This window comes from Lutra lutra, chromosome 9 (assembly GCF_902655055.1).
Source record: "Lutra lutra chromosome 9, mLutLut1.2, whole genome shotgun sequence".
Classification (NCBI taxonomy): Eukaryota; Metazoa; Chordata; class Mammalia; order Carnivora; family Mustelidae; genus Lutra; species Lutra lutra.
This window is the reverse complement of record NC_062286.1, coordinates 100,565,722-100,578,201: the sequence shown is the minus strand read 5'-3', so window position 1 is coordinate 100,578,201 and position 12,480 is coordinate 100,565,722. Positions and strand designations below refer to the sequence as shown.

Genomic DNA, 12,480 nt, shown 5'->3' with positions numbered 1-12,480 from the left:
AGTAACTGAAATGGGGAAAAAAGAATTCTCCAGAGGGACTCAATAGCAGATCAGAGATGACAGAAGAAAGAATTGGTGAACATGAATATGTCCAATAAAAATGTTCCAGTCTGGGGGCACCTGGGTGGCTCAGTGGGTTAAGCTGCTGCCTTCGGCTCGGGTTGTGATCTCAGGGTCCTGGAATCGAGTCCTGCATCGGGCTCTCTGCTCAGCAGGGAGCCTGCTTCCCTCTCTCTCTCTCTCTCTCTCTCTCTCTGCCTACCTCTCTACTTGTGATCTCTGTCAAATAAATGAATAAAGTCTTTAAAAAAAAAAAAAAGAAATGTTCCAGTCTGAAGAACAGAGAGAAAAAAGATGGAAGAAAATAAACAAACCATCAAACACCTGTGGGACAACAAAAAACATATCAACATACATGTAACAGGAATCCTAGAAGGAAAGGAGAGGGAAGAAAAGGCAAAAAAAGAATGTGAGGAAATAATAGCCAGAAACTTCCCACATTTAAGAAAAACATGAATCCATAGCTCCAAGAAAATCAATTCCAAGAAAGATAAACAGAAAGAGATCCACACTTAGTCATACTATAATCAAATTATTGAATGTCAGGGGCGCCTGGGTGGCTCAGTGGGTTAAGCCGCTGCCTTCGGCTCAGGTCATGATCTCAGGGTCCTGGGATCGAGTCCCGCATCGGGCTCTCTGCTCAGCAGGGAGCCTGCTTCCCTCTCTCTCTCTCTCTGGCTGCCTCTCTGTCTACTTGTGATCTCTGTCAAATAAATAAATAAATAAATCTTTAAAAAAAATTATTAAATGTCAGAGACAGAGAAAAGTCTTAAAAGTAGCAAGAGAAAAAACTACTTATCACATATGTCAAAAACCATGCAGGTCAGAGGTAGGGGAATAATGTATTCAAAGGACTGAAATTAAAAATAACTGTCAAACAAGGGGCACCTGGGTGGCTCAGTTGGTTAAGCATCCAACTCTTGGTTTCAGCTCAGACTCAGGGTTGGAAGATAAGAGTCCCATATCAGGGTCCCTGCTTAGCAGGGAGTCTGCTTTGAGATCCTCCCTCTCCCTCTGCCCCTCCCTCCCCTCTCTCTCAAATAAATAAGTAAATCCTTTCAAACAAGAATTCTACATCCAGTAAAACTATCCTTCAGAAGAGGATGCAAAATAAATATTCTCAGATAAGCAAAGACAGAGAGAAATGACAAGCAGATGTGCCTTTAGTAAAGGAAGTCCACCAGGCTGAAAATAAGTGACACTAGATGATAACCTGAGTTCACAGGAAAGAAATGAAGAAACTAGAGACCAGATTTAATAAATATGTAAGTAAATATAAATGAGTACATAAACCTTTTTTCTCATCTTTTTTTTTTTTTAAAGATTTTATTCATTTCATTTGACAGACAGAGATCACAAGTAGGCAGAGAGGCAGCAGAGAGAGAGAGGAGGAAGCAGGCTCCCTGCCGAGCAGAGAGCCCGATGCGGGGCTTGATCCCAGGACCCTGGGATCATGACCTGAGCCGAAAGCAGAGGCTTTAACCCACTGAGCCACCCAGGTGCCCCTTTTTTCTCATCTTTAAATGACATAAGATCATGTAACACTGCATTTTCAGTTTATAACATATATAGTTGTGATATATATATAATATATATTACAGAAAAGATAAATAAATGGGGAGGAAAAGGAGTATGGTTGTTGACCATTGGATAGCAGAGAAATTTAACTGGGGTGACGCAGACCTGAACTGGCAAGCAAAAAGCAAAGAATTGGGTCCAGTGAAACCTGTTTGGAAATCTCCTTCTGGGGAGCCATGTGCAGGCATGCTGTTAAAACTTGCTGGCAAACAACTGGGTTCCTGCAGGTTAGTTGAGCACCATCAAAGCACAAAGAGACAAAAGCATATCAGAACCAGGAAGAAAACCCAAGCCCATTATTCTGCAGTGTCCCTCCAGCAGCAATGTTTCTCTACTAACAAAAATTAACATCTAGCTAGCTGGCACAGGAGAAATGTTTAAAGGGTCCAGCTCTAAGACCCATGAGACAGGGCAATGAAGGGTGGATCTGGAGCTGTAAGGTGCACTTCTCCATCGGTCTAACAAGACTCCGAGTGTTTTGGGTCTAGGATCCTAGGAGTAGGCTCCACCCCTTTGAATCCCAGAAATCCAGCTGAGAGCAGGACACAATAAGTAGCAAATAAAGAGTTTAAATTACAAATCTGTATATATATATATATTTTTTTTTAATTTTTAAAAGATTTTATTTATCTATTTGACAGAGAGAGAGAGATCACAAGTAGGCAGAGAGGTAGACGGAGAGAGAGAGAGGGAAGCAGGCTCCCCGCTGAGCAGAGAGCCTGATGTGGGGCTGGATCCCAGGACCTTGGGACCATGACCTGAGCCGAAGGCAGAGGCTTAACCCACTGAGCCACCCAGGCGCCCCCAAATCTGTTTATATATTATAGCATATTAAAAATATTTTGGGGGGGGACAATATAGATGTTTCAAAGTTTTGTCATTTAAAATATTCATAACCTTGGGGCACCTGGGTGGCTCAGTTGGTTAAAGTCTGCCTTTGGCTCAAGTCATGATCCCAGGGTCCTAGGATCAAGCTGAGCAGGGAGTCTGCTTCTCCCTCTCCCTATGCCTGCTGCTCCCCCTGCTTGTGCTCTCTCTTGGTCAAATAAATAAATAAAATCTTTAAAAAATAAATAAAATATTGGGGTGCCTGGGTGGCTCAGTGAGTTAAGCCTCTGCCTTCGACTCAGGTCATGATCTCAGGGTCCTGGGATTGAGCCCCACATTGGGCTCTCTGCTCAGCGGGGAGCCTGCTTCCTCCTCTCTCTGCCTGCCTCTCTACCTACTTGTGATGTCTCTCTGTGTCAAATAAGTAAATAAAATCTTTAAAAAAATAAAAATAAATAAATAAATAAAAAATAAATAAAATATTTATAATCTTTGATGACCTTTCCTCCCTAAAGGAAAAAACAAAGTTCTGAAATCTGTTTTCCAGGGCACCTGGGTTGCACAGTTGGTTGAGCAACTGACTCTTGGTTTCAACTTGTGTTGTGATCTCAGGGTTCTGGGATTGAGCCTCACATCGGGCTCTGTGCTCAGCAGAGTCTGCTTGGGATTCTTTCTCTCTTTCTCCCTGGTCCCATCCCCTGTTCACGTTAACTCTCTAAAATAATAAATAAAATCTTTGGAAATCTGTTTTCAGGCAAGTAAAAAATATCTTTGACACTGTACCAACGAATGAATATAAGCAGGGAAAATCCAAACTGCTGAGACCTGTTCATGTTTTATTTGCTGTATTATCTTCTTTATGAAGTTCAAGGTATTTTATAGTAAATTAAATTAACGTCTACAACAATCTTGAGCAATATGTTGGAATAAATTATAAAAAAGATATCTATTTAGATTCTCACCCTTTGCTTGAAGATATAACTCAATTCTAGAACTCTAGACTTAAACTCACTGAATTAGTGGCTTTTTCTTAGTGACTATCTTTTTAAAGATGGTTATCTTTCAGTCAACATCATAGATCCTTTTATTTCATTTTGCAAACCCTACTCCAAAAAACTCCCCAAGTTTCAAATGCATAAAAGATAACACATTTTGGCATTTTGATTTTTAGTAAGCTGAGTATCTTTTCTAACTACAAACTCTTTAGTAGGCTAATACCAATTATTATCTATACTTAACAGCCAAAATTTTTTAATTGATCCATCTATAGGTTATACCAAGAGCATCTTTGGACAGAATGATGTATCTTAAGGATACAAAGACTTGTAATTAGTACTTCTCTCCATTTATTTCTAGAATAGAAATATTACTGTACACAGGTTATAAACTGAATATCCTTTTCAGCCTGTGCTTTTTAAGGCCACTGAAAGAAATGGCATCGCAAACAAGGTTTTCCATTCTTAAGTAAGAGACTGGACAATAAGAGATTAATCTGCCAGTAATTTTTTCAACAAGTATTTATGTTTGGGGATCATGAATGCCAGGTACTATGCTACTGTGGCTACTAAAAATCAGATGAACCGGGGCACCTGGGTGGCTCAGTGGGTTAAAGCCTCTGCCTTCCACTCGGGTCATGATCTCAGGGTCCTGGGATCGAGCCCCATATGGAGCTCTCTGCTAAGCAGGAAGCCTGCTTCCTCCTCTCTCTCTCTCTCTGGCTGCCTCTCTGCCTACTTTGTGATCTCTGTCAAATAAATAAATAAAATCTTTATAAAAAAAAAAAAAAAATCAGATGAACCAATGAAAGAAGTTTTTGAAGATTGTGCTGCTCACCTGAGCTCCTTCTGGGGGTGGGAGACGACAGCCAAATATGGGTGGGACAAGAGAGCCACATTCTTGACAGAAGCGAGCAAAGGGGTCAGATGGGCGGGGGGCCAGGCAGTGGGCACACCTGCAATAAAATAGGTTCCTCATTGGCCATGTTCTGATGGGTTCACATTAAGAAGTCAGATGAAAATCTCCAAGTGTTCAAACATTTAAGAAAAACAAAAACAAAAACAAAGAGCAGACCACTCTCAAAGGCTATGGAACAAGGTCAAGACAGGGGATGCTTCTCTGGTCATTCTATTACAAAGTGGCCTTCCACCTAGACCCATTTGTGTCCATCACCTGGTCTGGCTTACCTTACTTCCTGACTATGGCAGAAGTTTATCAGCAGCCTTGATCCCACTTCTAAGTCATCCTATCACATTGGATTTGGCATGTGTGACGGTGAGCCTCGAGAATTCCAGCAAAGTCTACATTAAGTGCAATTTTCTGACTTCCCACCTGACCTCTGAGCTCAGCCTAAGTGACAGGTCTTGTCTGGCATGCTGGAGAACCACTCCTTGACCAAAGAAGATATACAAATGGCCAAGAAACATGTGAAAAACATTCTCAAGATCACTTGTCATTAGGAATGCAAAGCAAAAACCCCAATGAAAATCCACTTTATATCTATTAGGATGACTATTAGAAAAACAGAAAATAGTAAGTATTGGTGGAGAAAGTGACACCCTTGTGCATTTCTGGTGGAAGGTAAAATGAGGCAGCTGTTGTGGGAAACAGTTTGGCAGTTCCTCAAAGTGTTGGACAAGAATTACCATAAAATCAAAATTCCAGTCCTAGGTAAATACTCAAAAGAACTGAAATCAGGGTCTCAGATACTTGGACACCAGTGTTCACAGCAGCGTTATTCACAATAGTCAAATGTGGTAACAACTCAAGTGTCCATCAACAGATGAGCAGAGAAACAAATGGTGGTGTATACTTAATGGAATATTTTTCATCTTTAATATGGAATGAGATTCTGATACATACTACAACATGAGAACTTTGAAAATATTATGCTAAGTGAAATAAGTCAAACACAAAAGGACAAATACTGTCTGATTCTACTTATATAAAGAAACTAGAATAGGCAAATTCATAGAAACAGAAAGGAGAACAGAGGTTACCAGGGGCTGCAAGGATTAGGTAAAGGAGTTGTTGTTTAATGGGAACTGAGTTCCATTTGGAATGACAAAAAAATTCTGGAAATGGATGGCTGGTGATGGTTGCACAACACTGTGGATGTACTTAATGCTAGAGAACTGTACACTTAAAAATTGTTAAAATGGTAGATTTTATTTATTTACCACAATAAAAGTATAAAGGGCCTCAAAAATAATTGATTATATCAAATAAAAGTAATAATGTAATAATGTATATGTATAATATGTTTAAATATAATAATGTATTATGGGGTTCATAGTATTTGTAGATGTGAAATGAGTGACCACAATGGCACTAAGGCTACTGTTACTGAGCTCCTAGAAGTACAGGATATAAGGTTCTTATGCTTTATATAAGGTGGCATAATCCTATTTGAGGATAGGCTGTGATGAGTTAAACATGTTTTAGAAACCCTAAAGCAACCACCAAAAACAAAGTTACAGCTAATAAGCTAACAAAGCATATAAAATAAAGTGGAATCATGAAACATACCCAATTAATCCAACAGATGGCAGAAAAAAAGAAAAGGCAACAAAGAACAGATAAGATGAACAGAAAACAAAAAGCATGATGGTTGATTTAAATTCAAACATATCAATCATCAGAATATAACTCTTAACACCCCAATTAAAATGTTTTTAAAGCAACTAGATGCTGTTTTTTAAAAAAAAAAAAAACTTAAAGAGGGACGTCTAGGTGGCTTAGTTGGTTAAGCAGCTGCCTTCGGCTCGGGTCATGATCCCAGTGTCCTGGGATGGAGTACCATATCGGGCTCCTTGCTTGGCAGGGAGCCTGCTTCTCCCTCTTCCTCTGCCTACTACTCTGCCTGCCTGTGCACTCTCTCTCTCTCTCTAACAAATAAATTTTTTAAAAATTTAAAACTTAAAGAAAAACAAATAGGTTAAACATTAAAGGATGAAAAAAGTTAGACCATGCAAACACTAATCAGAAGAAAGCAGGAGTAGCTATGTTAATGTCAAACAAAATAGATTTTTTTTTTCAGACAAAATAGATTTCTAAACAAAGGGTTTCACCAAGGTTAAAGAAGTAAAGGGGTCAACTCATTAATAGGACATAAGAATCCAAAAGGTTTATACATGATAATAGAACTTAAAAGTACATGAAGCAAAATCTGATAGAAAGCAAGGATAAGTAGACAAATTTATAATTATAGTCACATAGATTTCTCAATCACTCATTAAGTTACAGAGTTAAACAATACTATCAACCAACTTAACCTAATTGACAATTACAGAATACTCACCCTAGCAAAATGCACATTCTTTTCAAATGTACATGGAACATTCACCAATCAAATCATATATGTTCTCTGATCAAAAAAGGAATTAAATTTGAAATAAAGATCAGAGGATATAAGGAAAATCCCCAAATATTTAGAAATTTAATAAAATACTTTCAAAATAACCCAATATTGAGTGAGTTGCTAAATCTCTACAACTCCACATCTGATCAAGGAGGATAATAATAAGACCTCATAGTTTTATTATGAGGTCAGTTAGAGTTTACACTGAATTAAAATGAAATTTAAAATGAAAATTAAAATGAAAACACAAAAGGGGCACCTAGCTCAGTCAGTAGAGCGTGTGGCTCTTGATCTCAGGGTTGTGAGTTCAAGCCCTACATTGGGCATGGAGTCTACTTAAAAAAAAATTTAAAAGTAAAAATGAAAGGGCGCCTGGGTGGCTCAGTGGGTTAAGCCGCTGCCTTCGGCTCAGGTCATGATCTCGGGGTCCTGGGATTGAGTCCCGCATCGGGCTCTCTACTCAGCAGGGAGCCTGCTTCCCTCTCTCTCTCTCTCTGCCTGCCTCTCCATCTACTTGTGATCTCTCTCTGTCAAATAAATAAATAAAATCTTTAAAAAAAAAAAAAGTAAAAATGAAATGAAATGAAAAGACAACATACCAACATTCAGGGCTAAGGCAGTACTCAGGGGCAAATGCAGAGTTCTAAATGTCTATGTTCGAAAGAAGAAAGGCTTCAAATAAATTACTTCATCTTCTACATTAAAGAAATTAGAAAAAGAAGAGGAGGGGTGCCTGGATGGTGCAGTTGGTTGAGCAAACGGCTCGTGGTTTCAGATCAGGTGCTGATCTCAGGGTCAGGAGATCGAGCCCTGTGTCCAGCTCCACACTCAGTGTACAGTCTGCTTCAGATTCTCTCTCCCTCTGCCCCCTGCTCCTTTTCTCTCTAACAAATAAATAAATCTTAAAAAAAAAAAAAAGAAGCCAAAGTTTCACTAAAAAAAGAAATAGATAAACCTAAAAGATTTATATTTATTAAACAAATTTTATTTATTTTTTAAAAGATTTTTATTCATTTATTTGACAGACAGAGATCACAAGTAGGCAGAGAGACAGGCAGAGAGAGAGAGGAGGAAGCAGGCTTCCCGTGGAACAGAGAGCCCGATGTGGGGCTCGATCCCAGGACCCTGGGATCATGACCTGAGCCGAAGGCAGAGGCTTTAACCCACTGAGCCACCCAGGTGCCCCTATTAAACAAATTTAATATGTAGTTTAAAATCTTCCTTAAAACTCTGGGCCCCAGTGCCTTTACTAGTGTACCCTACCAAACACCTAAGGAAAAATAATACCAATTCTACACAAACTCAGAAAATTAAAGGAAAGAGAATACTTCCCAACTCATTTAGTATCATCCTGATACTAAAATCAGACAAAGATCTTCACTGTAAGGTGTGAAAATTACAGACCAATATCCTTCATGCACACATACACAAAAGTTCTTTATATTTTAGCAAGTGAAATTAAACATGACATCAAATAAATAATACTTCAAGTGAGACTTATCCCAGAAACGCATGGGTGATTTAAAACGTAAAAATCAGGGGCACCACTGAGTGGCTCAGGTGGTTAAGCATCTGCCTTCAACTCAGGTCATGATCCCAGGGTCCTAGGATTGAGCCCTGCATTGGGCTCCCTGCTCAGTGGGGAGCCTGCTTCTCCCTCTCCCTCTGCCTGCTGCTCTGCCTACTTGTGTGTTCCCTGTCCACCCGAATCACATAAATAAATAAAATATATATTTTTTTTAAACTTGAAAATCAGGGGTGCCTGGGTGGCTCAGTCAGTTAAGCATCTGCCTTTGGCTCAGGTCATGATCCCAGCATTCTGGGATCAAGCCCCGAATCGGGCTTTATGCTCAGCAGGGAGTCTGCTTCTCTCTCTTTCTCTGCCCTTTCCCCAGCTCAGGTTCTCACTCTCACTCTCTCTCTCTCTATTTCAGATAGATAAATAAAATCTTTTTAAAAAAAGAAACTCTCAACAAGCTAGTAATAGAAAGTTTCCTCAATCTGAAAGGTCAGCAAAAGAATCTCTAGCCAATATCATATTTAATGTTAAAAAATGGAATGTTTTCTCCCTATGTTCAGGAATAAGGCAAGAATGTCCACTCTCATCACTTCTATTCTAAATTTACTGGAAGTTCTGGCCAAGACAACAAGTCAAGAAAGAAAAAAAAAAGAAAAGAAAAGGGATGTGCATATATGTTCCAGCTGCAGAGGGCAGACAGTTTTGGCTTGCAGAGTTCCTTAGGGAGGGAAGAATATATGCATAGACAATGTTGCCATCTAGGTGGCTTTAGGGTCCTGAGGAGTAGAGAAGGATGGCACTGGGTAGGTCTGGAAGTCTCTAATTTGTGTAGAGTTCCCCGTAGATAAATAATCGATCCCCCAACTTCTATCCCCCAGGATGTAACAGCTGAATTAATACGTAATTGATTGCACTGTGACTAAGGCAGGTGCACCCCCACCCAATACCATTTCTTACCTTCTAATCCTACCTGGTCTTTAACAAAGCACTGCTAATTCTAAGGATAATCTCTAGTTTATCACGTGTTTTTAAACTTTTAAATAAATCAGTTTATGCTGGAAGGAAGGAAGGAAGGAAGGAAGGACGGACCCACACAGAAAATGAAGAAATAAAACAATTGCCTGTATTTGCAGGTGAGGGGTGCCTGGCTGCCACAGTCAGAAGAGCATGTGACTCTCGATCTCAGGGTCGTGAGTTTGAGCCCCATGTTGGGGTTAGAGATTAAATAAATAAACTTAAAAAAAATTTAAAAAATATTCACAGGTGTCCTGACCACCTATGTAGATAATTCTATGGACTCTACCAAAAAAGCTAAAAGAATAAGTGAGTTGAGTAAGATTCCAGGATATAAGAACACTACACAAAAATCCATTTAATATCCCAGCAATGAAAAATCAGAAATTTATATTTTAAAAGCAATAACATTTATGACAGCATCAAAAAATTATGAAATAGTTAGGAATCAATTTGACAAAGGATATGTAAAACCTGAGCACTGAAAACTACACAACATTGCTGAAAGAAATTAAGGCAGACCTAAAAAAATGATGATACCCCATTTTCCTGGACTGTAAAGGCTCAAAATTGTTAATAACATCAATCTGTCTTAAATTAATGTATCAACTAAATGCAATCCAAATCAAAACTCTAGCAAACATTTTGTAGATGTTGAGAACTTGATTTTAAAACTTGTTTGAAAATGCAAAGTATTGGGATGACTGGGTGGGTCAGGTGGCTGCCTTTGGCTCAGGTCATGATTCCACGGTCCTGTGATCCAGTCCCGAATCGGGCTCCTTGCTCAGCGGGGAGTCTGCTTCTCCCTCTGCCCCTCCCCCTGCTTATGCTCTCTCTCTCTCTTTGACAAATGGATAAATAAAATCTTTTTAAATAAATTTTTATTTAAAAAGATTTTATTTATTTATTGACAGAGAGAGAGAGATCACAAGTAGGCAGAGAGGCAGGCAGAGAGAGGGGGAAGCAGGCCCACTGCTGAGCAGAGAGCGGGATGCGGGGCTTGATCCCAGGACCCTGAGATCATGACCTGAGCCGAAAGCAGAGGCTTAACCCACTGAGCCACCCAGGAGCCCCTGGATAAATAAAATCTTTTTAAAAAAATGCAAAGTACCGAGAGGAGCCAAACTATTTTTATAAAAGAAGAACAAAGTTGCAGAATTTATAACACTTAGTTTCAAGACTTATTATAAGGGTATGGTAATCCAGAAATGTGGTAGTAAATAAATATAGACAAACATCAGTTTGTCTATATTTATATCTCTATATTATCAGAATACAGAGTCCAGAAACAGAGCCACAAAATCCCAAAAGTAATCGATAAGGAAAGGACAATCTTTTCAGCCAGTGGTACTGGAATAACCTCACACCATAATTAAATATGGATCATAAGAGATAAAATTTCTAGAAGAAAACAGTGGAAAATCTTGTGGTGGGATCTGTCTTGGGTTTAGGAAGGACTTTTTAAATAGAAGTAGATCAATAGTTGCCTTGGGATAGGGAGGGATTTCAAAAGGGTACAGCGCAAGAAACTTTTGGAGGTGATGGACTTGTTCATTTTCTTGATTATGGTGATAGTTTCAAGGTTATATGCATGTCAGTTGCACTTTTTTTTGCAAAATGAATTAAATTTTTTTTACTTGAGTAGGGTTGATACACAATGTTATGTAACATAGTGGTTAGATTTCTTTTTTTTTTTTAGTGGTTAGATTTCTTTATATGCTATGCTCACCCCAACGATAGCCACTCTATCACCATACAATGTTATTACCACTCACTATATCCCCTATGCTTTTATTCCTGTAACTTATTCATTCCCTAACTGGAAGTCTATTTCTCCCACTCCTCTTCCCCATTGTGCCCATCTCTCCAACCCCTTCCCCTCCAGCAACCATTAGTTTGTTCTTTGTATTTATAAGTCTGGTTCTTCTGTTTGTTTATTCATTTGTCTTTTTTAGATTCCACATATGAATGAAATCATATGGTATTTGTCTTTCTCAGTATGATTTATTTCACTCAGCATGATATCCCCTAGGTCTATCTATGTTGTCACAAATGGCATGGTCTTATCCTTTTTCATGGCTGTGTAATATTCCACTGTGTAACATTCCACTGTGTAAATATACCGCATCTTCCCTATTCATTAGCCTAGTGATGAAGACCTAGGTTGCTTCCATGTCTTGGCCATTGTACATAATGACCCTCTAAGGGACAACTGTACTTTTTAAATAAGTGCAGTTTTATTGTATACTTTTAAAATTTGTAAAAATTTAATGAAAGACAGTTGGGTGAGCAAACACCATTCTTATGCCTCATCCTTAAATTTTCTTGACAATGCCTCAGTAGAATTGAAGAAATAGTAAAGAAAATGTGATACTTACTTGAGAAAGTCTGTCTCTCTTTGAATTCTCATGATCTCTGTGCTTGTCAAACTCTTCTGGCCAGTTATGTAAGCAAAACTAGGGAACTACAATAAAGGATACATATAAAATCACGGTAAAAGCTATGGTACAGTAAAACTGCATTACAATTTTTTTTAACGTGTTGTCTTATCACATCCAGCACTCATCTTTTAAGAACCATGATGGGAGAGTCAGAAGTTAACGATTACCCCAGGACCCAACATTTTAAAAAAATTAAGGTGCTATTACAATTAGACATGTATATTTCATTAGAAACAAGAGTTTACAAAAAGAGATCCAAATCTATCATCAGACAGACCAGAGTTTAGAATTTAAAAACCTAAGCTGCCCTCCATTTTTCTCAAAGATTACATCCCTGGGAAACAATTCAAAAATTCACCTAAAAGAACCTATGCAGAGAAAACATTTAACTCATTTTGATATATTTTTATTTGAGCATTCTTTGTACCAGGCACTATGTTTGACACAGGGAGGGGACAAAGATAGATATTACATGGTCCCTATCCTTTAGGAGCTAAACTGGTGTATACACAAAATACTGAAACACTGTGGGTTCAGTGTCGTAATGCATTTGTATTGAGTCCCATGGGACTCTAGAGGACAAAATAATCACATTCACTTGCTTCAGGGGAGAAAGGCTTCCCAGGGTGCTAACACCTGAGCTTGGCCTGGAAGAATAAAAAAAAAGGTTGTCAAATGGACAC

At 38.7% G+C, this 12,480-nt stretch overlaps 1 protein-coding gene across 9 annotated transcripts in view; it reads right to left on the bottom strand.

The window, feature by feature from the left end:
* The window catches only part of DZANK1 (double zinc ribbon and ankyrin repeat domains 1), a 65,254-nt gene that overhangs the window by 27,049 nt on the left and 25,725 nt on the right, over positions 1-12,480 (bottom strand). For all 9 annotated transcript variants that reach the window (XM_047746420.1, XM_047746419.1, XM_047746416.1 and 6 more), the window contains 2 exons: positions 11,735-11,820; positions 4,300-4,417 (listed from right to left, as the gene is read on the bottom strand). In XM_047746420.1, the coding sequence (XP_047602376.1) occupies positions 4,300-4,417; positions 11,735-11,820 (204 nt within the window). The remainder of the gene's footprint in view (positions 1-4,299; positions 4,418-11,734; positions 11,821-12,480) is intronic.